Below are 26,512 nucleotides of genomic sequence, written 5' to 3' on the forward strand. Positions count from 1 at the left end.
AGCGATAAGAGTTCTATCTTATATGCCAAAGCGTCCTTTATTTCAACTTTGGAGGATACATATACTATCAAAAGTAACTTTTTTTCTCCTGACTCATTTTACAGTGCTTACAACAGTTCATTTAAAAAAAATACCTAAAACTCAAATTTGTGAAATATGTTGGTCGATGCACTGTAATATTTGAATGTTTAAGAATTTTATCTTGCCCAAAAAAAAAACCAAAACAAACAAACAAAAACAACTATATCTTGCCCACCCACACAAAAAAATCTGAAGAAACACTGAGGTTTGTGTAAAATCATGTGGTCAAACAATGAGGAACTATAAAAATGTTGGCTCCATTTCTTGTGTATTCAAGTGATGCATATTTGAAGTCATTCTCAAAATAACTTAAAACTTGGACACAGTTTCCTTGAATACAAAACCAGGGGGTTTAAATGGACTTTGTCCACCTAAACCAGATCAGAAGGGAGGACAATTACCTCAAAATAAAATAGGGAAGGAATGTGATAAAGTTTTTAAAAATCGTAAAGCAAATTAATGTCTCTTATCAGCTTTTATTTTCCTACCAAGTAGCAGATCTCTCATCTTGGTTACTCTTTGTGCTTCTCCTTTTTTTGGTAACTTGTCAACCTTTCATATTAAGGTAGAACCAGAGTACTTTCATAAACTTCAGACTTGAGACTTAGTTGAATTTCTCCGAATGTTGGAAAATGCATCTCTCTCCACCCAACGAAACAGGAGAGTATATGGAAGCTAATACAGGTCTTGCTTGCCACTCAACCATCATGCAAGGAAAACAAGAACAATCTCTCAATCCCTTCACACTCCAAAATCGGCAGACTTTTCCTCTAAAGGGCCAGGTAATAAATATTTCAGGTTTGGTGGGCCATGCATTCTCGGTCTAAACTACTCAACTCTGCGGTAGAGCAAAACCAGCCGTAGACAATATGTAGATGATTAAGTGTGGCTGCTTTCCAATAAAACTTTAAAGTATCATTTTTGTGTACCACACAAAAATGTGTAGTCCTCTTTTGATATTTTCCCCAAATACTTAAGAATCTAACAGCTATTCTTACAAGGGCCCCACAAAAATGGTGGCAAGCCAGATTTTGCCTGTGGGTCATAGTTTGCTGACCCCTAGGCTACAGAATGATTGAAAGCCATGGGGCATATTGAAGGGAAAAGGAAAAAAGAAATAGGTTTCATTTTTAAAACCCCAAATATTAGCTTTTAAGCTTAGGGAGGCATAGTGATGTCTTATGTACATCATCTGGCTGTGTTCATAAGACAAATACCAAAGGAGTAAGAGGATGCTGGAATTGAGTTATCGCAATGTGGGAACATTTTTAGTTCCATGTTTCTCATACTAATACTGATAAATCAAGAAAGAGGACATTTTTGTCAATAGGTCAAAATTCCTTGCTGTTTTAATAAGCTTTTAGTTTCTTGATTACATATGGCATTGACTTATCAGTGAAGGGATGGTTGGAGAGAAAGGAGAGAGAATAATTTTACCAAACAATACTTTTTGGCTAAAACCTGCGTAACATTTCTGCCTCACCCTATGGTCTGATATACCTGCCAACTGTTTGTGAAGGTAGCTTTGCTATCTCTGCTTACCCAGTTTGGTGATAAAAGTAGACCGTTTCATCCATGCTATGTAGGAGCAGCAAACCCTCAGGCTTGTCAGTGGACTTCTCAGAACTTGTTACCTGCTCTGTAAATGGGGATAACACCGCTTCAGTCCTAGGATTACCAGGAGCCAATGAAAGGATGAATGTGAATGCACTTTAAAAACTAAAGTGCAAAACAGAAGCCTTATTTGCACAAAGGAAAACCGACCACAAGGTTGCATCTGCCTTTCAAACAGAATGATACTGTCAAACTTGGGTCTAAACTGAAATAAGAGGCTCATTCAAAAGAACTACCCCACAAGAAAATTCAATGTAAGCTTGAGAAATAAGACTTCCTTTATTAAATAGCAGAGCAGGCTTTTTACTTTCCAGCCATTAGGATCCTAATTAAAAATTAAAAAAAAAAATCTTCATTGATGAGTATTGAAAATTACAAAGCCATGAGTGCCACAGAGAAGAAAATAGTTATTCTAGCTCTCAGGATATCTATTTGATATAATCTAGCTTCTAGAATAAGGAGAGAGGAAGTGTGGCCCAGTAGTTTTCTCTAGAGGGTTATGTAATACAACTAATGCAGGGTTGCTTTCAACAAAGCGCTAAGGGCTTTGCTGCCACGGAGCAGCGTATGAAACATCCCCGGTGTGCAGGGAACAACCATTACCGGAGCTCTTGGTGGCGTCTCCGATGTGGCCACTTCTTAAACCCTTGATGGCTTAGCCACACTGGGGCGACAGGTCACAACGATCGGAACTAAGATGGCTCTGCTATGGCCACAGGAGGACCACTGTCTTCTTTCAAAGGCCAAGTTGGTCATGTCATTTCCCTGCTTTAAAATCCTTGGCAGCTTCCCTTTACTTCCAGGATCAGTTTAAACCCTTGATTTTAGAGCCCAAGATCCTTCTGGCTAGACCTATCCTCCTACTTCCCTAGCCTCATCACCATGGGTACCTGTACCCTGGCCAGGGCGAAGTTTCCTCTAAACTCCCCAGGTCCTCCCAGCATCCAGATACCCGAGACTACATTTCTTCTCTTGTGGTTGTTATATGTTTGTCATAATCCTCCCATCAAATGGGGACCCCATGAAGAAAACGGAACGCTTCTTCTATTCTGTATCACAAGGCCTAGCAAAAGGGCTTGACATAACAGAGGATGACAGGTGTTAACTGTGGAATGACTAACAAATCTACTAAATTTCTATCAGCTTAGAATAAACACTGAAACAGAGTCCACCCTGTATATTTTAATGCAATAGCATGATTTTGGTATAAAAATACATTATAAAGAGCTCCATTTCCAAATTAGGCAACAACCTTTATATACTACATTGAAGCTCTTATGTCTTTCTTTTTTATCTTTAAGAAACAAAAAGCACATGTACTCCTTAACTGTAAACCAAGTAGAGAGGAGCACTGGAGGAAGACTGTACTTTGCAGAAACTAGACGTAAAATACATATAAAATCATAAAGAGATCAATATTAAAATGGTAACTGCCAATAGTAGATATTACTGAGATTTCTTTTATAGATTCATGACAGTTATTAGAACTAGAAGTTATTACCCAAGACTGTGCTATGTAATTTGTGTAAGCTTGCAAAGCTAGTAACTGTTGGAGCTCAAATCAGAGCTAAGTTCCTTCTAATCCAGTGTTCTTTCAAAGATGTGATGTAACCACAACTTGGTCTCTCTCTTTAGAAGGTAAAATCTAATGTCTTGAAATCCTTAATGGAGTTTAAAGCACTAACCACACTGACCATTTCAGAAAACAGAAAAAAAGAACAAAGACTTTGAAATTTTTCTAGACTCAGGTTTGTAATTGTGCACAATAGTTTCATCTATATTACATGGTTTATTTTTGAAGGAACAATGTAAAAAAAGAATATTCCACTGGTGTATCTCAGTCACTGGGGTCACACTGTTCCTGGCTAATTGTGTGACTTTGGGGAAGTACTTATTTAGAAACCTCAACATGCACATTTTTTGGTGGGGTTGAGGGGGATGAGGCAGAGAGAGAGAGAGAGAGAGAGAGAGAGAGACACAGAATCAATTAGGTCTCTTCCAGATCTATGTAATAATTACCTTTTTTTAATTAAGGGAACTTCTACATGCCTGATAGAAGCCTTGTAGGGTTGTGAACACATACATACACACACACACACACATATACACTCGTTCTGGATGATCAGTGAAAGTATTAATTGAATAAAACATCCTCTCTTTTAAGCACTACTTGAAATATGCTGTTATTACTTGTTTTCTTTGTCATAACACATTAAGCTGCTACTTCTCTTTACCTGAACTTGACCTACAAAATGATGAGACAGGAGATATTTCACAATACACCTAATTACATAGAAAAGTATCACCCAGTTATCTTCATCATCATCTATCCTCATCATTATACTAAAAGAATGATAAAGATGGTGAAAAGAGCTGTCCCATGATGAACAGCCTCCCTGGTTGCTGCACCGTACCACCACCTTTCTAATCATATTTCACATCTCAGCAAGAAATTAGTTTACCTTTACATGATTTTAAATGCTAAAACTAGTTAATAGGAATGTCTTCATTAAATATAAAAGTAGCTTCAGGTCTGTGATTCAACAGTCTTACACAGACCTGTACCTCTGAAACAAATAATACATTATATGTTAAAAAAGACGATAGCAGGGAGGGAAAAATGAAGTGGGGGAATCGGAGGGGAGACGAACCATGAGAGACTATGGACTCTGAGAAACAAACTGAGGGTTGCTGGAGTGGTGGGGGGTGGGAGGGATGGGGTGGCTGGGTGATAGACATTGGGGAGGGTATGTGCTATGGTGAGCGCTGTGAATTGTGTAAGACTGTTGAATCACAGACCTGTACCTCTGAAACAAATAATACACTACATGTTAAAAAAAGAAGATAGCAGGAAGGGTAAAATGAAGGGGGGGAAATCGGAGGGGGAGACGAACCATGAGAGACTATGGACTCTGAGAAACAAACTGCGGGTTCTAGAGGGAAGAGGGGTGGGGGGATGGGTTAGCCTGGTGATGGGTATTAAAGAGGGCACGTACTGAATGGAGCACTGGGTGTTATAGGCAAACAATGAATCATGGAATATTACGTCAAAAACTAATGATGTAATGTATGGTGATTAACATAATAAAATTTTAAAAATTTTTTAAAAAGTAGCTTCAATATTTAGCTTGTATGTTCCTTAAATTTATAAAGCAATCCCTCTTTAAAACAAACTGAAAAGCACTTCAAGAAACATGTAGTCCAGTAACAAAGAACATGGGTCGTCACCAGACATGCATTCTAGTATCAACTCTGCTCTGTATCTGTTGGTGACTTTGAATGAGCTACTAACTTCTCTAGGCCTCCATTTCCTCGCCTCAAATAGTCAGGAATCGAATGAATAAGCTGTTGAAAAGATTTAGCCAAAAAGAAAGTGCTAAGTAAGTGTGTATTATTAGTAATAAGTACAAGGGGTCTTTCACGGAAGAGCAGTTAATATTACTGAGCCCACCCTCCTACTCTGAGAGACCCTGAGCTACCTAGGATTGGTATCAATCATCCAGTTCATCTGTATTAAGCACCTTTTAGACGCCCAGCCCTTGACTGGCTGGCCTCAGGCAATTAAACTGTGGCTCTGTTGAGGCCAAGCCTGGATACAATCCCCTGAAACTAAAATCAATTAATAAATGCTTTGTTCTAACCCAGTCACAGGTGCATCAAAACAGCCAGCTCTCTTGCAAGGATGGAATTCTTGAGAAGCAAGCACAAGGATCAAGAGACTCACCAGGTGATGACATCTCAATTAAGTTCTCATAAAGGGGCAGTAGGGCCATCCTCATGGTCCCTTTAAAGAATACTTCCTTAACCTTATTAAGTTATGGTCAGTTTATTAACTGGCTGGTAGCAGCTCTTTTGTAATGTAAAAGCCACTTTAGCCAATGAGCCTTCCGCAGCTGGAAGTAACCTGTTAACCAAGACAGCGTGTTTTCTGCAGAGTGGCCTGTGGGGCAAAGTCCCTCTTTGGGAAAGAAACCAGCTTAAGAGAATGTCTTTCAAAGGGTGCCAATTAAAAGTGAGGACCTTCAAAAAAGAGATTCTGAAGCCTAACAAATAATGTGTTTTGTGATTTTATTTTCTCCAAGAGAAGCAGCATGGTATGGTTAAAGAAACATAGCTAAGTGAAATAAATCAGACAGGGAAAGGCAAATATCACATAATCTCACTTATATGTGGAATCTAAAGAAAGAGAAAAGAAAAAAAACTCAGGGGGAAAAAAAAAAGATCAGATTTGTGTTTACCAGAGGCTGAAGGTAAGGTGAGGGGGAATTGAATGAAGGTGGTCAAAAGGTACAAGCCTCCAGTCCTAAGGTAAGTAAGTACTAAGGATGTAAGGTACAACATGATGACTATAATTAATACGGAAGATCTCATCACATCTCATTTCTTTACTTTATTCTTTGTATTTAAATGAGATGATGGATGTAACTAAACATTGTGGCAACTGTTTCATAAAATGTATAAGTAAAATTATGCTGTATACCTTAAACATACACAGTGCTATATGTCAATTAAATCAATAAAAATGGGTTAAAACAAAACGAGAAACACAGGTGTTAGAATCAGAGAGAATCCTAGATCTCATTCTTAGCTCTGCTTCATATGTGTGTCCTTGGATAGGTTTCTGAGGCTCTCTGAGCTTGTCTTTTCAATGATAAAATGTAAACGTTTACCTACATCACAGGGTTGTTGAGAGAGCATTAGAATAGCCATTCCCCCCAGGAATTTGAGGAGAGGAGCTGGTCTGGACTAGCAAAAAGCAGTCGTTTTTTGGAGGCAGTTGCAGAATCACAGAATATGACAGCAACGACCTCACAGCCTCCCTTACTTTTTACAGATGAGGACATTGGTACCCAGAGAATATGAGCTTCATCCCTCGTCAAAGAGGAAGTCAGGACACCTAACTGGTATCTAGCCCAGGAGCCAGCTTGGAGAGAGCCATCGGAAGGATCCTCTCAGTCTGAGTAGTCACCATGATCCTCTTCTCCTGCCCATAAACACTCCCCTGCTCTTCCTGTCAAAACATGGCCCCAAATAATGGTTTTCAAAGCTTCAATACATGTGGAAGCCATATTTCAGTCAGAATCTATCACCAAAGTCAAAACAAGAGAATTAGACTCTAAGATACCAGACACAATTATAAATTAGAATACTCAATGTGCCAGAATACGTACAGTAATGGCAATCTCAGAGAAGGAGGAAGAGCAAGTCAGGAGAAAGTGGGGAAGGCAGAGATGGGAGCTAGACGAGGGGGGATTCAGGATTATTGGAAGCCTGGCTGAAAGCCAGTGTATTCTACCCTATTGTCATCAGCTCAGTAGAGCACACAGACAGAGCTAGGATTACTGGTTATACTGATGATAAATGGATGTAGGGAAGGGCACATATTTCCTCAAGATATCCTCATATGCTTAGGTGGTACTAAGACTTGTCTTTTACTAAATATAAAGTGTCCTATTCCATCATCAGTGACAGGTGGAGAAACATAATTATTACACTGTAGCAATTCTCAAAGTGGAGTTCCTGACCCAGCCAGCCTGGTGTCACCTGGGCACTTGCTGAAAATGTTAAGTTCTTGGGCACCATCTCAGATCTACCAAATCAGAGACTCGGGGCATGGGTGGGGAGGGAGGGGATAGCACCCAGTGTTTTCACAGGTGTTGAACACCAAATGCCCCCTAACTCTTCACTGTCTAGCCACCCAGGCTAGATGGTGAAGGCAGGAGAAAATGTTAAGTTACACAATTTCCATAATCTTTCAATTACTGTTCTCACCCAATGGCTAACATGGCCCTTCTCTGACTCTTTTTATGATTCTGTAATATACCTAACTCCATTTGTCTCTTGTGCTTTAGCAGCACTTTGGGTAATAGTGATTATAAAATACCATTGTCTGATTCTATAGGAGTTTCACATGCAACCCAACTGGGTTTTCAGTCCATCCATAAGCATCTTCTAAATATATTCTTAATTTTTTATTTTCTTTTACTTCTCATATAATTCCACAAATACTGATATCATAGCAACATATTTGTTAGAGGTCTGCATCCTTACAGATCTTTAAGCACACATCATATAGACTTTACGGTTCTCAGAGTAATTATATACCTCCCTCTCATAGTTCACAATTGTTCAGATTTGATTAAAAACATTTTAAACATTTCTGTTAATTTTAAATACCTAGACCTTTTTCCAAATGCATCATTAAATTTCATGATTCGGAAATGGCAGGTGTTTCTAAAAGCACTCAAATTTGACATGTAGTAAGTAATTCTTTAAAAACACATAAACACTGGTCTTGGAGTTCACAAATTAAGGGATGGTTTTATTTAACTATCAGTTTTCTTAGATGTTCAAAATTACTAGTTTTTGAATTTATGTCATTTCAAAAACATGTCAACATTCTCTTAGCCTAAAACACATTTTTATAAAATGCCAAAACGAGGCAGAATCATTTTGTTGCCAGAGGATGGATTATTTCCTTATACATAAAAAATGAACTGGTTCTTTTTCTGTCACTTCAGCATATTTCTGACCCTCCTCCTGATAGATGAATAAAATGAAACCTTGACTGATGGGAGCTAGATGATACTTTATAGGTTGCTGATTCAACAAGCGTTCTGTTCAAGGCTAGTTTTCCCACTTAAGTTTTGGGTCCTGTGTTCTTCTGTCTCTTCAGTGATCTTGTTTCCTCAATTGTCCCTCTCTTTCTCCACCTCATCTGACTCTTTCCCAATCAAGTCTCCTTCCATCTCTCTCTCTCTCTCTCTCTCTCTCTCACTCACTCTCTCACACACACACATACACACACACACACATCTCCTAATCCAAGAGCCTTCTTGCTAGCATTAGATACTTTTCAACCAGTATAGCAATGAAGAAAAAGAAGAGGACTACCTACAATCACGGTGGCTGCTTGCCTCAGACTCCATATGCTCCCTCAAACCACAGCAATGAGGATAGTGCTCCAACAGGAACAATGAACTACTACTATTAAGGTCAACAGTTCTATTGTTTAAACAGTTCAGCTCTGACACAGACCACTTGCGACTTCTCATGCCTTCTTACTTCTTTCTTCTGGGACATCAGTCTCTGATTTTCTATTTTCCTGGTGACTCCTCCACAGGCTGTCCTTTGGTTGCTGTTAAATGTCAACATTCTTCAGGCTTTAATCCTCAGCACTCCCCACCCCTCAGTTAATATGCTCTTCTTCCTGCTAACGACTGAGATTAGACCTCCCTTGAGAGATCTAACTGCTTAATCTAACTGCTCATTGGGTACCTTCCCCAGGACATCTCATACCGCCTTGAGCTCAACATGTCCCAAATCAACCATTCTCCACCATAATGGCCTTTCTCGCCAGCACATACACCATTCCTCCTATATTCTGTACCTGGATAAATTTCACTGCCCAGCTCCCAAGCCAAAATCATAAGAGTAATCTCAATTTCTCCCTTCATCTTTAGTCAACATCAAATTATCAAGTCCTATTGATTGTTCCTCAGTCTCTCTCTCCATCTCCCTGTTTCCACTATGACTATCTTCATTTAGTCATTCAACAAATATTTGTTGAGCCCCACTGTCACATTATTCTGCATAGTATGAGCCTGAAGACAACAGGCCCAAATCCCTTTCCTCTTGGAGCTTACATTCTAGTGGGAGAGATTAATAAAACAGATAAGCAAAACATACAGTATGTTAGTTACCCATAGTGCTAAGAAAAGAAGGGAGGGAGTCATGGAACACTACATCAAAAACTAATGATGTAATGTAGGGTGACTAATATTACATAATAAAATTAAAAAAAAAAAAAGAAGGGAGGGAAGGAGGGAGTGACAAAAGGGAAAAGGAAGGAGGGATAAAGAAGGAAGAAAGGAAATATTGGGATAAGGAAAGTTAATATTTTAGACAGACCAGCCAGGGAAGGTCTGATGAGGAAACAGCTATTCTCATTTCATTGTTTTGTTTTGTTTTTTTAACCTGGATCCCTCTTGCCAACTTCACTGCTGACTTCTCTTAAACTCCCCTTTCTTGCTGCCAAAAGAAAAGTAGTTCCTGACCTTATCATTCTCTTACTTGAAATCCACTACTTGTGGCTTCAGGAAGCTGTTTAAACCGCCTAAATTTAGCACGTAAGGTCTGCTCCAGGGGCCGCCGCCCTGACCAGCATCATTTCTGGTTATGCTGTGCAACAGGACTCACCACCGGCATTTTACTTAACAACGGATGACTGTTTGTCTCCCCACACCTTCGCATGTGGCTTTTTTTCCCCCTACCTATAATGCTAAATCCTAATAATTCTGAAAACGCCCATGGTCTTCCTAAGCGTCATCTCCCTCATTGCTGAAATCCACCCAACCTTTAGAAAGTGTATTTTACCCAGTTTAGGTAACTTCATAAAATAAAAATCCCACAACCCATTTTGCACGCTTCTTTGAAAACTGAGAAAATGTGTATGTAACAGAGGAACTGGCACAGAAGAGAAGTGAATTAACACCCTTTATCACACACTCCACTGAGTAAATTACTTGTCTGTCTCACTAGAGCAGGGTTCCTCAACCCCAACACTACTGCCATTTTGGGCCAGAGAGTTCTTTGTTGCAGGGGGCTGTCCTGTGCCTTGCAGAACGTTTAGCAGTATCTATAGCCTCTGTCAACTAGATACTGGTAGCACCCCTCTAGCTGTAATAACCAAAAATGTCTGCAAACATTACGAAATTTCCCCTGAGAGAGAAATCACGCCTGGCAGGGAATCATTACTCTATAGCATAAGCAACTCAAGGGCAGAAACTAATTATGACTCATTATTGTATCTCCAGGTATCTAGGACAAAAGCCAGCACACAGTAGGTGTTCAATAAGTGCATATAAGAACTACAATCCTGACTTCTAGTACCACAGAGTATTTTTAACTCTTTTCACAATGTATGTAAATGTCTAATTTACGGCTTCCTTCATTCAACATTACATTGTGAGATTTATCTATGTTGCAGTATGTTGTGGTAGTTCATTTCCACTTTTATATATGTCCTTTTTTTAATATATTATGCTTTCTTCAATGTTCTATTGTTTGGACATTTGGGTTATTTCCAATCTATAGTTGGTATGGACAGTGTGATCATGAGTAATCTTTTATGTGTGTTTTGGTTACAAGTCAAGATGGTAGTTTTGTTGGAGGAGGAGAAAGGGGAGTGACCAGAACGGGACACCATAAGGGTTCTTGGGGTGCAAACATTCCTCTTGACCTGTATAGTGATTGCAGATGTGTGTCCACTTTGTGATAATTCACTGAACTCCCCATTTATCATCTTGAACATAGAATTTTTGTGATATTTCATTTAAAGTTGTTTTTAAATCACTAAGAATGAGACAGTTGTGCAAATAGAGGGGGGGAAAAAAAAGCCAGAGATTCTGGTAAATACCGTACAATGCAAATATTCATGTGAAAAATAAATAAAATTCCATCCAAGAAAATCACATTAAACAAAAAATGCATTTTGGTCCTTTCTGTCAATAGCACCCATTGTTAGTGAGATGCAAGGGAAAAGGTCTATTAGTTAAGATGTGACCTGGCACAAGTTTTCTAGAAGGCCATTTGACAATATATAATCAAAAGTCTATAAAATATGTAATATGGTTACATGTCAATCTTATCTCAAAAAAGCTGGAAAACTGTATTATGTTTAAAGTTTATCTTATGCAAATAAATCAGACAAATGTATAAAACTACATGTGTATGTGAGAGAGAGTATATGAGGATATTCTTCATATAACTGCTTAGTGAAAAACTAAAGTTTTAATAGGTAATTAAATATATTAGGATATATCCACTCAGTATGATATATGCAGCTATATTTAATGACATTAACAAAATGTTCATAATCCAGTAAGTTAAAACAAGTCACGAAACAGAACAATGATACATTTGTGAGGGAAGAAAGACATAAACACATATAGAAACAAATGGTTGAGAATAGCAGCCAAAATGTTAACTTTTGTTATCTTTGAGTGGTTTTTTATTTTTGCTTTTGCCTTTTAAGGTCTATGTGCTTTCTAAGCTTTCTACAAGGAATATTTATAACAACGATTATAACAAAGGAATAAAGCTTTTTCACGGAAATGAGAAAAAAATGAGAAATCTCACCTAACAGAATCAGACTATGACAGCTCTTAGTGTCCATTAGTGTATGTATTTTTCATAATATGCTTCAAATGATTAGTGAATTGGTTTTCACAGGCACGTCTGATTTTATAAGCTCCACACTGTTTGCACCAAGAAGCCCACCCGAGCCAGTACTTCATAGGGCAAGTCTTCCTTCAGAAGAAGGATGCTGTTTTGCAACTGAAATATTACTCTAGTGATGAGAAAACAGATGAGCAAGTTTCATTTCTAGGAATTTTTGTAAAGCTACTGTTGCTTGAAGTATAATTTTATTCTCTAGGATAGAGCAATAATCTCCTAAGAAAGTGAGTAGGATTTCAATTTCTAAGTCTTTGACAGATTTTCCAATTTAACTCTGCCTCCTCTCTTCTGAATAGAATACAAACAACAATGGAATATATGCAAAGTATGGGGGGGAAAGCAAATAATTATTATGAAAGAACCACAGCCGTCCAAAGTCACATACTGAGAATTAAGAAATAATTTTCCACTTTCACTTTGATTCACAAGAGTCTCGTTAATAAGCCCTTCCCACTTGTACCAGAGAAGTAATGATTTCCTCTAGGTCAGTAAACTGCAACATTGATTGCATTCACTTAAATAAGTATAACCAGAGCAAACCCGTTCTCACACATAAATTCACTCTTCAAGGCTGATTTACAGTCACTGCTCTCCTTTCTGAGAAAAGGGGTAACTTAACCAAAAATGTGTTTGTGAAACCTTGCCTGGACGTATCTCCAAAGATGACCCTGTTGAAATGCTACGCGGTATTGCTGAGGTGGCTATCCATACCAGTTTGCCTGGGACAGGCCTGGTTTACACCAGTGTCCCTGCATAGTTATGAATAGCTGCCTCTTTGACTCGCCAACGTCCTAGAGTTGAGTAACACATGATATAGCCAGCCTACTGTCCATACACAGGATGTATAATGCTAGGCTTAGAACTTGGAGTAACTGCTTGGAGCCATCTACACTCTAACCTCCTCTTCCTTGTGCACTGAAGGTGTGGAATGAAAAATGCACCGAATATTCACGGACTCAGATCCCGTAACACAACCCCCCCCAACCAGGTGGTCTAATGCAATCTGAATAGAAATCCATTTCAAGGTAGACCTATCCTTCCATGAAAGTTAAAAAATTATGGGAGACAATTTACTAGATAGTCTCCAAATCACACAACTTAAAGACAAGCTACATATTTGCAAAAATTAGCCAGCCTGTTGATACATGTTGGGAGTTCTGTCTCTGTAATTATTAATCCAAACAATTCCATGAAATAGAAGTAGATTCGAATTTCCTCTGAGCCTAACTATTTCTATCTCTGTTAATGGCAAAACTATCCACCTTGAAACCTTAGGATCAAATTTGATTCTCTCTTTTCACTCTTTGTAATTAGTTACTAAGTCCCATTGATTCTATTTTTTTTTTAAAAGCTCTGGAATTCATTACCCACAAACCTTTCATCAGAACATGATTTCTAACCCGCAGTTGTTACAGGAGCCTTCCTCTACGCTCTATCCTTCTCCAATCCATCTCCCCCACTGCTGCTACAATCATCCTGAGCAGAGCAACCTCCTCAGTCCTCCCCTGCTCAAAACCTGCAGGTAATATCCAGACTCCTCAGCCAGGCACTCAAGACCTTTATCAGTTCTCAGTTTCAACCACACCTCCTCCTAAGCACACACGACTCAATGGTTCTCATCCAGGGATAGTACTTCTCCACTAGGAGGTGTTCAAAACTGTTTGGGGACATTTTTACTTGTCTCAGTGACTTGTGGGCACAAAGGACCTTTCAGAGGCAGGGACTGAAGATCCTAAATGTTCAGCAACATAGATTAAATTGCCTTGTCAAATAGCACCCTCGATGAGACTTGTTGTTCCCAAGCACATTATTTTCAGACATGTGTGGTTCCTTCTTTCTAGAATCTATTAGTTCTGCCTCCTTCCAAAATAATATTGTCCTTGGATGATTCCATTCATTTAAAGTTGTTTTTCTTATCTAAAGACCTTGGTTGATTTCATAACTATGTATACAGTAGTAATGGGAGATAATTATTCCCATAACACACTGCTTGCCTGCTGACATAGCTTAGTGTACTGAATTACGGTTAAACTTCTTACCCATTTGTCATTTCACTCCATGTCATTTTCTTCCTTATCCCCTCTATGCCCTAACATTTAAGCTCCTTAAAGAAAGGGATGTTTCTGTGGCATCTCACTTTTTTTTAAACTCCAATTTCTACTGTTTACCTAAAAGTTGAGAATCATTCTATAAGTGATTTTTGGATTAAAAGATAAAAATCATTCCTGCATGCCTATGTACAGAATGCCATTCCTTAATAACTTTTGTGTAGTTGTTAAACTTAGAACTCAGAATACTCAAAGATAAACTAAATATTTTAGTTACATCTTTTATCAGTAATGGTGTTTTACAGAACCTTAAATGTATTAAATTCTAGATTATACTAAACAAGGGATTATAAACTCAGATTTAAAAAAAAATAAAAAAGGAAAAAGAGGCCATATACACTATAGTAGAGAGAATGTTCCCAAAATAAAGATATTTAAATTCCTCGGGGATTTTTTTGGCCGGGAGTGCTAAGTATGCTTTACAAAGATCTTCTAACAAGCTTGTGTTTGAGATGGTTATGCAAAAAAATACTTAAATAATCTTTTTAAAAAAGTGTGTGCAATATACTTCTAGACAAAAGATAAAAATATTCTTATCCTACCCCACTCAAGTTTAAGCTTAGACTATTTCTGTAGCATATTAAAAATAAACTTTCTATCATTCAAAATTTTAAACTTAGCTCCCCTAAGTTGCATAAACAGTAAATAGTAGACAAAAGTCAACTGCTCACTTGCACATCTGTTCATATCTGGGGCTCGGTGTCCATAGTACCCGGATGGACAGGAATGCAGGCACTCTCCATACTGGCGCATGCCTTCTCTTCGAAGAAAGAAGAACAACTTCTGTTGACATCGGCTGCACCCATTGTCCTTTGAACAAGACAAACAACCCTTGCAAATGGGATTTGATACATAACTAGCTGTAAAAGAAAAACACAAAACACAGGTTCAAATAGGAGTACGATCAAGACATCCGGTCAATAAAACATGGTGAGAAGAGAAGGGTCTCTTGTCCTACTTGAATCACATAGAAATGCTACACAAAATATTCCCACCCTCCAAAAAAAAGGTTAATACACAATTAAACTTAGAAACAAAGAGGAAACTCAGAGTTCAAACTGAAACTGAATGGCTCACAGAGTTAGACCAGACAGAGGCAGACCTCATGGCAGGGTCTTGAATCTAGGCCAAGAAATATGCTTATGAAGACCAGACACTTGGGTCTCTTTATGGAGAGGAGTTGTGAGGGCTGTTTGCACATGCAACAAATACTAGAAGCCCCCACCCCAATTTGCCAGAGATGAAGATTTCAACCACAGATTAGGGGCATAGGGTGGCTGAGAAAGAAAGGGTGGTAGAGAGAAAATATAATCCATGAGACACAAAAACCCCAAATCTGCAATACATCCACATATGAGATCCAAGTTCAAATTATCAGTGTAGTATCAAATCACTAAATCAAGATGCTAACATAAAAACATTGATCCACGAAAACCCACAAAGAAAAAAACATGAAACTACCCTAAAGAAATGTTCTACAATCCTGAGACCTGGAACTTGCATGGAAAGCCACCTTTACACCAAAATGAACCAATCACAGGGATAAGCAAGCCTCCATGAGGAAGAGTCACCAGTCTGAGAGAGATAGATCTCACACCTAAAGAGTCAGAAGTAACAGAACAATCTGAAAGAGTCTTAAAAATGATCATCTTCAGAATACTTGAAGAGATAAGGACTAGAAATCACAAGGGAAGAAGCAGTATCATCTAATGACTGTGCAATTACAAAGAAATGAAAATTCTAAAACTGAAAAAAAATTCTATGAACAAATTGCATAGAAGGTATTTAACTAGAAAACAGGTTTAAATAACTGTAGCACCAAACACAGTAAAGATGAAAATGTGGGAAAGGTAAGAAGCATGTAAAAAGAAAGTTTTAATACATGATTATTAGCTGCTACAGAATCAAAAAATAGCATGAGTAAGACCTATGTACTTGCTAAAACTCTTGGTAGAAACCACAGAAAGAGTAACGTATAACTTCTAAACCACTGACAACCACAGATGTAGTAAATGTATAAAATAGGAATAGGAGGTAACAGGATCCAAATGTCTATGACCAGGAAAATGGATAAATTATGGTATATTTTAATGATAAAAAGAATTAAACTGGCACATACCTAAACAAGAATGGAATGAAACTTATAGACATTAAACAAAGGAAGCCAGACCCCCCCCCAAAAAAAGTATGCTCAGTATAATTATTTATATTGATGTCAACGACACGTGAAGCTAATCTATGGTGACAAATTAGAACATTAAATGCCCTTGAGGGTTTGGGACTGACTGGAAAGAGGTACACAGGAATTTTTGGCAGGTCTATTTTGTTTCCTAGGGCTCCCTTAACAAATTACACACCAGCTTACACACCAGCAATTCATTCTCTCGGTTCTGTGGACTCAAGTCTGAAATCAAGGTGTCCACAGGGCCATGTTTCCTCTGAAGGCCCTAGGGAAGAAATCTTCTCTCCCCTTCTGGAGGCCCCAGATGTTCCTTGGCTGTGGCAGTGTATCTCCAATCTGACTCCATCTTCTCTATATATCTGTGTATCCTTTCTGTCTCTCAAAGACACGGTCTTTGGATTTAGGGCCCACCTTAATCCAGTAGGATTTCCTATCCATCCTTACCTTAATTTTATTTGCAAAACCCCTATTTTCAAATAAGATCACACTCTGAGGCTCCATGTGGACACGAATGGGAGCAGGCGTTGGGGGTGCAAACCCTAGTTAACCCACAATAGGTGGTGATGGAAATGTTCTAACCTTGGCTGGATATTGGATATACAATGTATCTATTTGCAAAACTTACCAAGCTGTGCATTTTTTAAAAGTAATGTGCATAATTTATGAGCAAATTGTATCTGAATTTTTTAAAAAAGAAAAAATGGGTAGGAAGGCCATACACTAACTTGAGGATAATGTAATTGTCACTTGTGATTACATCTCTTTTGAAGATTCTTAAAATTATAGTGGATGCTCACCCATATGATATGCTTTACTTTTATGGTTTGTGGGGTTTAATTTTATTTTTTAAAATTTTATTATGTTATGTTAATCACCATATGTTAATCATCATTAGTTTTTGATGTAGTGTTCCATGATTCATCGTTTGCGTATAACACCCAGTGCTCCATTCAGTACGTGCCCTCTTTAATACCCACCACCAGGCTAACCCATCCCCCCATCCCCCTCCCCTCTAGAACCCTCAGTTTGTATATATCGCATCTTCTTTATCAATTCATCTGTCAATGGATATCTTGGCTCTTTCTGTAGTTTGGCTATTGTGGACATTGCTGCTATAAATATCAGGGTGCACGTACCCCTTCAGATCCCTACATTTGTATCTTTGGGGTAAATATCCAGTAGTGCAATTGCTGGGTTGTAGGGTAGCTCTATTTTCAACTTTTTAAGAAACCTCCATACTGTTTTCCAGAGTGGCTGCACCAGCTTGCATTCTCACCAACAGTGTAGGAGGGTTCCCCTTTCTCCACATCCCCGCCAACATCTGTATTTTCCTGACTTGTTAATTAGTGGGGTTTTTTTTAAATAACAGAAATATCCCATTGGAAGGACAGGTGGGATAATACGAAGTAAATGTTGAAATACCATCTGAAAATTGATATATGAACCTTACAGAGTTTACTACATCTAATGATAAAGAGAGTAATTTCAAAGAAAATACTGTTTCCAGCCCTGGAATAAAATTAAAAATGATACAATCTGACATCCCAATATAATTTCTAAAATATGAAAAATTCATGTAACTTTTAATTATATTTATGACTTGTTTGGTATAGTGATAACAAGATAGATTAGGTCACACTGACTTCATTTTTTTTTTTTAAGATTTTATTTATTTGACAGAGAGAGACAGCGAGAGAGGGAACACAAGCAGGGGGAGTGGGAGAGGGAGAAGCAGGCTTCCCGCAGAGCAGGGAGCCCGATGCGGGGCTTGATCCCAGGACCCTGGGATCCATGACCAGAGCCGAAGGCAGACGCTTAACGACTGAGCCACCCAGGTGCCCCCACACTGATTTCATTTTATCAGGCTAACCCACAGAAGAAATCAGAGAAGGAATAGAAAACTCAGCAATTATTGAAACTTTTAGCTTTGAGGCCACATCCTATGTGCCCCACATATTTTTTGCATATAAAATTAGTACCAAGCCTTAAACATTCAGATTGGCAACTATACAACAAAGTATACAGTATACCACAACTTTCCTTATAATGATTCAACAACCGATGTGAGTAGTCTCCTGGCTGCCTTCTGCTCTTCACTTTAACTACAGATTTGAAGAATTATATCAAGGTTATCCAAATCCCCAATTAGCTTCGTAAGTTAAGAGACAATTTGGAAGAGTTACATACATAGCAGAATGGTTTAAAAAGGCTCTCTGTCAACAAAAACAAAAGCTGAAGCTATACTTTTAGTTCCAAAGTTAAACCAAGAGCTCTTTATCACCATAAATCACACTCTATCATAACAAGTACAGAGAAAAGAGAATTTCAGAACTTAGAGTATCAACATAAGTCAAAGCCTTTTTGTTTTGTTTTTATGTATCAGAAGCTAACTTTCATCTTGACCAGGAATATTTCAGAGTCAACAAATTGTGCTCCACATTTTTTTAAAGGTTTTCTTAAAAATCATTACAAGCTAGACTTTATTTACTTGAGCCTTTACTGGCTTAATGGAAAGGAATTAGGGAATACTTATCTTAGTCCATATCGGATATCTTTATAACCCCACAAATGAGGAATTCTCTTAAAGCAAAAGTGATGTAAGCCACATCCAAACTAAGTCATCTTTCCATGCCCCAATCTTCTCTAGCCATTAATAATGCTCAACACTGAAGGACAAGGGCACATGTATTTTTGCAGTGTGAAGCTTCATGTCCTAAACCTCAAATAGACTTTTAAGTTTAATTAACCACTGTCCAGTGTCAGCTATCCTAGTGCTCTCTATGTTGTAAATCAATAACTTAATTCAACAAGAACTTCTTCATCCATTATATGATGACTATACCAAGCTCAGTATCTAAAGCCAGGCAAAAATAGACTTTTAAACATGACTATAGTAATTTATTTGGTCAGGATCTTAATAAGTTAAATGTTTCTGCCTATTGCTATGAGATTTAATTCAAGTGTGCAGGTGAATAAACAGATCTTAATTCCCAGCTTTGATGACCATGTTTATTTGCTCTCTCTGTAAGCTTCAACTTTTCCAACTCTAAAGCCTGCTGAGATCCAGAGTCTCATCATTCCAACCAAAACACTTTTCCTAAATCTAGACCCACCCCAAATTCTAAAGATGAAATAATTCACATAAAACTTTAAAAATCTTCAAAAAGGTGCTAGGCAGTAGTATTAACACAAATCTACACATATCTCCTTGACAGAGAAAGGAACGTGTGGCTATAGAAAACAAGAATTATCAGGCAGAACCCAGGTAAGAATACCTATATTACTAACAAGTATATGAAGAGAAAAAAACAATAAATATTATTTCTTAATCCTAGTTATTTGTGTTGTTCTTAAATTGCAAAGTAAATTTGGTCTTTTATGAATCCTGCTATTTTAAGTTTGATCTTTTGTTAAATTAAATCCAGTTATTCACATTTTATTCCACAGTGCCTTTTATGTAGGTGTTGAATGTCCATCTGTTTCTAATACACTCCTAACACTTTTTAAAAGTGTTCCCCTGTTTCAGGATTTAGCCCTTGCCAAGCAAGAAGAAATCTAAATTCCTTCTTGGTGAAGACATCCATTCCCGACAAAAGGTACAAATTTTGAATTCTAAATAATGGGACTGAACAATGGACTGTTGGCCCCTTGACTCCATATTTGCTGGTTAAATAAGAGTTCAAAAGATTTTTTTTTTTTGAGTTAAACCTTTTTATTTTGAGGAAACAAAATTTGTTTAGATTTATAGGACATGAATATGAAATCTATTTGAACCATCAATAGTAGCAGTTATTTTTTTATTTTTTTGATTACTCATTTTTTATGTTATGTTAATTACCATACATCACATCATTAGTTTTTGATGTAGTGTTCCATGATTCATTGTTTGCGTATAACACCCAGTGCTCCATGCAGAACATGCCCTCTTTAATACCCACCAGCAGGCTAAACCATCCTCCCAACCCCCTCCCCTCTAGAACCCTCTGTTTTTCAGAGTCCATCGTCTCTCATGGTTCATCTCCCCCTCCGATTTCCCCCCCTTCATTCTTCTCCTCCTGCTATCTTTTTTTTTTTTTTTTAACATATAATGTATTATCTGTTTCAGAGGTACAGATCTGTGATTCAGCAGTCTTGCACAATTCACAGCGCTCACCATAGCACATGTGCTATGGTTCAAAAGATTTTTAAAGATAAACTATTATCAACTTCATCGATCAAACTTACGGCACCAATAACAAGGAACCTGCTTGTTGTATTCTATACAGATCAAGTTGGGCATAGATCCTCTCACTAGAGCTTGGCAACATTAGGAGAAAAAAATCCTTTAATCATGGGTACTGCCAAGCTCAAACCCAACTAAGCCATCAAGGTCATGAATTAAGGAGCTACAAAAGATTTGACCAAGATGAGAAAGGACTATCTTAGGATACTTTACTTAGTTTTAAAATAAGTTGTGAATATTTATAGAAAATAACATCATGGAACATGTAATCTGATCTTTGATGTAAAGACAACAAATTTTAATACTCTAGATGATTATAGTCCTCATGTCCAAGAAAATAGATGTTAAAATTAACCATGTTAATAAAGCTTAGAGATAAATTTCTAAAATGTCCACTTAACATGAATTTATTCTAGAAAAAAAATTTGAGAAAAGGCAAACTTGTACCCAAAATCCCAAAATTCTACAATCTCTAGAATTAAACCATATTTCTCAGAATCTCTTTTATGAGTTCTACAGGTAACAATATTTTTTTTAAAGATTTTTTATTTATTTATTTGAGAGAGAGAGAATGAGAGAGAGCAAGCACATGAGAGGGGGGAGGGTCAGAGGGAGAAGCAGACTCCCTGCCGAGCAGGGAGCCCGATGCGGGACTCGATCCAGGGACTCCAGGATCATGACCTGAGCCGAAGGCAGTCGCTTAACCGACTGAGCCACCCAGGCGCCCTATAGGTAACAATATTTTTAAGTAAAAGGCTTAAAAATTCAATTTCTCAAAGAACTACTAGCTTTAAGAAATCCATATTAATTGGCTACCTAAAAGTTTGATAATTACTTGATAATTAATAATTCCATTTTACCCACCTAAAGTAGCACAATTAGGAATGAAAGACTCAATAGGCTCTTATCTCTGCAAGTAATTCTTAGGAAAATAACATTTCTAAAAATTTATAAGACCCCCCAAATATGGAAATCATCTTTAGATAGGAGTATTTTAATGACGTTAGGATTAAAGGTCTTTAATTCGATGATCTTGCTTCTCTTACAAAAGTATGTATCTCACTGTACCAAAAATCAAGGCTACCAGAGATTTTAAAATACAGAGGGAGAGAGCTAAGTAGAGTCACAGATTTATATTAACACATAAAGTGTTAATAACTTGAAAAAAAATGAGGTGACCACAGTTATAATCTCATTACTAGCCAGTGCCACTTGAGCCATAATCCTCATAGATTGGCACCTCAGAAGTACATCTTCCACCACAGTTAACTGTGGCCATAATGTGGTTCACTGGGCAGGAATTAATCCTCCCCCCCGCCCCCCACCAACAGAGCAGGGAATCAAAAAGCCTCTATGAGGCGTGTGTCATGCATGCTTTAAGTGGGACAACTAAGATGTCACAGGGAAGCCCAGAACAGTCAATAACTGCAGGTCAAGGAAAGATGATGAGCCAAGACACAGTTGCAAAATAAATGTGGGACTTTACATGGGTCTGTTTGAGAGTACAACAAACCTAACCAAAACTTCACAAACCACAGACATCATTAGCAGTTAAAACAGTCTGCCCAAAGTGGAGGAGTGAGCAACTCAGGTAGAACATAAACATTCAAAAGAATTAAATGGGATTTAGAAATTCTCCAAAAACATGTTTCCAAAATGGTTGTGAATACTCTGAGTAAAAAGACAAATACTCATATGGAAAAAAGTAGCTATGTATATATAGACCTGGATTAAAAAAAAAAAATCGTAAGTCCTCAATTAAGCATATACAAGTCCCCAAATGAAGTATTTCCCGTAATTAACACTCACTTTGGAAGCCAAGCCTGTAAGAACTATTCCTTTTCCTCCCCTAAACACTTTGACACAAAAATCATAATGCATATCCCTATACTAGATGTTAATTCTGACAGATAATAGGGGGTTAGGGGGGAATGTACAAGTAAGGCTCAGAACACATCACAAAACTAAGCTACTACCGTGGGCAAATACCGCTGCCAGAATCATAAGATCTTCAGCTTCTACAACTGCTAACACCAAGAACTTAAATTAGTTGATGAAATCAGAGAAAAACAGAAGATGGTTTGAGATTGCTCATTTTTTCAGAGATATAGGGTGTTTTTGAAATAAGGGAAGAGTCATATGTTGTATAAAATAAGCCACCTGCTTGAATCTGTGAAAGAGAAAAAAAAATGTACTCCATAAAACTATTCTTACGCTAAAAGAAAAGCAAGCTTAAAGTTAGAACGTATGTGATCCTATAAGCCGTAGCTAGAAACTGCTGTGTAGTACAGATTACTCATGCCAAGTGTTGGCTTGGGCTTTCACGACATACTTAAGCAACCCCATGGAAATCTTGACAGACTGTTGGTGCTAATGGTAACTCCAACTTGAGATCTAAATATATACATTTATGAAGATTGTGAAACCACCACTCTTACAGGGTTCCATGTTTACATAAGAAGATAATCCAATTATTTAAATAGAGAAAAACAAACTGCTCACAAACAGAGCCAGAATTTTATTCCATAAAGTACTTAAGTACATCTTATACTAACACTATTTCAAAATAGTTTTGCATACTTCGTAAATACTATAACGTAAGTGCCATAGTATCTGACCTATCTAACTGCCTGTAGAAAAAATCTCCCCCATTCTGAGTATTGTTTTTAAAAAGGGGAGGATGGGTATGGGTAGATTATTCGATATATATTCCCATTCCCATCAAAGATAAGTAATCCAACTATCCCTCATATACCATCTGCATCCTAGAATAGAAACCAGTTTGGTAACTTCTGTTTATTCCACTTTTAATTTAAAACAATAAATGGAAAGCAAACTGGATGGCTTATTTGGTGTCATAAACACAGCCCTCAAGAAGAATCTGTGTCAGAACTAACCAGATTAAAGACTCCATGTGTTTTAGATGTGGAAACTTCCATGGGTCATACCATTGTGTTTTAAATTTGAGAATGAACACTCTATTAGCTACGCTGTCCCAGAGAAAGGTTTCTTCAAGATAATAAAAATTTTTTAAGTTGCATTAATGAAAAACACACTAACAAACCCTTAGGGTTGACAAACATTATGCAACAATTATTCAAGACCACACTGTGATGCAAAAAAAAAAAAAAAAAAAAAGTGAAAGCTTTATTATATTCAATGTAGGTCACTCAGTAAAAATCACATACATAAACAAAAATCAGAATGATTCACTACTGAATCTCCAGACCTACACAAGATACAGTTCTCAATTTTTAAATCAATTGTCTGCATTTAACATTTATATACAGTCTATTTTAAAATGCTTTGTAGACATGCTTGACTGCAATCCCTACTTTAGAGCCAGTTCAAAATCTGCTTCACCAGTCTTTCATTCTAAGAAAGTTCTATCTATTCAGAACAAAAAGCAATGAAAAAGAGGAAAGTCAAAATGGGGGGAAAAAAAGAAAAGAAAATTGAACTTTGGACAATATGGTACGTGACAAATTGCAGGCTACATGCTTTCATATTTTTTGAAAGTCATGCTTATTACTCATAATTTCTGTTTATCAAAGTGAATAAACAGATCAGAGAGTTTAAGAAACCTTCCCAAGGTCATACAGTTTGTTAGTGACAAATTTGAATCCAGCTCTCTCAAAAGCCATGCTTTTTCTTTCCCCATTAAGAGATACACGTACAGCACCTAGGAGGAAAAAAATGCATTAAAGCATGATTGAAACGGAGTTCTTTCAAATTAGGCTGTACCCTTGTAATTTGCTCACTGTGCCTTTGCTCGGTTTTTAGCTGCAGCAAAATAACCAAAGTTCCTTTTGATGATTAGTCACTAAGAGCACTATACTAATTCTTTCCTAACATTACTAGGAATATATTAAGTCTCATAAACCAACAAAATTAAGATGTCATCCACGAAAACATTTCAGAGGCACGCTGTTGATACAACACAGGGGGAAACTGAGTCACAGGTTTCTTCCGGCAGAAGTTGAAGAGGATCTTCAGAATTATAAATGGAAAGTATTTGTTTGGGCATACAGCAAAAGGTCAGCACTTTTTCAATAGGGATCTTTACTTGCCAAGTTCAAAGGGGGGGGGAAAAAAAAACCTACCCAAACCATACAATTTCCTGCAAATGGGCCACACCCCTCACTGTCTTTGAAGACAGATGCTGTCCTGGCCAAGGGGCCTTTGAAGTAACACAGCAGGCATACCTGTGTAATTAGAATGGCTGGGGACACCACTCAAATGATCAAAACTAGACTTTAAAGATGCACTGAAGTGGGGAGGTATGGACTAACATTCTGACACAGAGGAGAAACTTCTGTTCTAGATGGATCTGGAGGGCAATTTGTCGCTGCTCTCTGAACCACAGTTCTCCATTTCCTCCAGGCCTTGAAAGCCAAAAGCAAATTGCCTATTAATGGAAAACTGTAAAGAGCATTTGGTCACTCTCAAAGTGGCAAAACTACATGCGTATGTGTTTACAAAGATGTATATATAGCCCAGACATGAATATATACCTACATTTACATATGTATATTCAAATATATGCATATGCTATTTTTTTCTGAACCATTTGAGTACAAGTCGCAAAACATTATGCTCTTTTATCTCTATATTTTCTCAGCATTCAGTATTTCCAAAAACAAAGACATTGTCTTACATCAGCCATATCAATACTATTTTCTAATCCATAGTCTATATTCAATTATTCCATAATGTCTTTTGTATCTATTTTTCTCCTAGACTAGAATCCCATCCAAGTTTATGCACTGCATGAGGTTGTCATCTCTTTAGTCTCCTTTAATCTGGAACAGTTCCTCTTTCATGAGCTTGTATTTTGGAAGATAATAGGTCAGTTATTTATAGAAAGTTTATTTGGGTTTGTCTGATACTCCCTCATGACTGGCCACACATTCTTGGGATAATGTACAAAGCGATGTTATCTCCTTTCTCGTGCAGGCCAAGCAGCACCTGATGAATTTAGTTGCATTACTCATGACGTTAACCTTGATGCCTGGTTAAGATGGTGTCTCCTAGGTTTCTACACTGCAAAGTTACTATTTTCCCCTCTATAGTAAGTAATTTTTGAAAAAAAATACAGTAACTTGTATAAATATCCTGTTCTTCATCACGATTCCACACACTATTTATGGTATCCATTTTTTATTCTTGCCTAAATCAAATCTCATTCTGATGGCTCTCAAAGGTGATTTTCTAACTCCATCATTCTTTCTCCACTGACTAGGGGGCATTCAAGTGTTAGGAGGAGCTTGCCCTTCTCCTGCAATTGTTTGCCTGCTTGTTTATGTCAGTAGGGAATCATGGATTTTATTCGGTGGACTATCATCTGTTACTGTATTTAATGCTCATCTTATTCTAGATTTGTTCAGTATGAGCCCTTCAAGGTGCTGTGGTTTTTAAATTGCATTTTATGTTCAGGACACCAAGTGTTTAGGGGTATGGGGGAAGATTTTATTTATCCTGGAAGAGCTAAGAAATAGGTGGTAATAGGAGCTGGATGTTAAAGAGAAAGCAGAAGTTTGCCCATTGAAGGAGGCTATCCCAAAAAGAGGGAGCAGTATGTGCCAGATGTATGCATAGGGTTGGGGAATGCAAAAATGTTTAATAGGTCTGATAAATCTTGGCTTATTTTATTGACAATTTGTCTTTCAGCCAACAGCAAAAAACAACAAAAGGAGCCACTGAGCACTTAACTTAGATTCAAGGAAAAATGTGCAGAGAACACAGAAATTATATTACCATGGAGTTTATAACAGTAGGATACAGAAACTGTGACTCCAGAAATATAATTGAAGACTTTAAGAATGTGTATTTTTTTTTTTTAAGTTTGAAAGGGAACAGGTTTGGATTTGCAGCCAATGTTTCTAAATTAGAATAGGTGTTAAGAGGCTATTTTTCAAAAAAAGAAATCTACAGGGGCATCTAGATGTCTTAGTCGGTTTTGCATCTGACTCTTGATTTCAGCTCAGGTCTTGATCTTATGGTTGTGAGTTTGAGCCCCACATTGGGCTCCACACTGGGGATGGAGACTACTCAAAAAAAAAAAAA

General features: G+C 37.5%; 1 protein-coding gene across 1 annotated transcript in view; it reads right to left on the reverse strand.

Annotated features, from left to right (window-relative positions):
* The window catches only part of RSPO2 (R-spondin 2), a 150,850-nt gene that overhangs the window by 58,185 nt on the left and 66,153 nt on the right, over positions 1 to 26,512 (reverse strand). Inside the window, exon 3 of the mRNA XM_032415796.1 lies at positions 14,714 to 14,902. Within this exon, the coding sequence (XP_032271687.1) occupies positions 14,714 to 14,902 (189 nt within the window). The remainder of the gene's footprint in view (positions 1 to 14,713; positions 14,903 to 26,512) is intronic.

This window comes from Phoca vitulina, unplaced genomic scaffold (assembly GCF_004348235.1).
Source record: "Phoca vitulina isolate PV1807 unplaced genomic scaffold, GSC_HSeal_1.0 scaffold18, whole genome shotgun sequence".
In the NCBI taxonomy this organism is placed as follows: domain Eukaryota; kingdom Metazoa; phylum Chordata; class Mammalia; order Carnivora; family Phocidae; genus Phoca; species Phoca vitulina.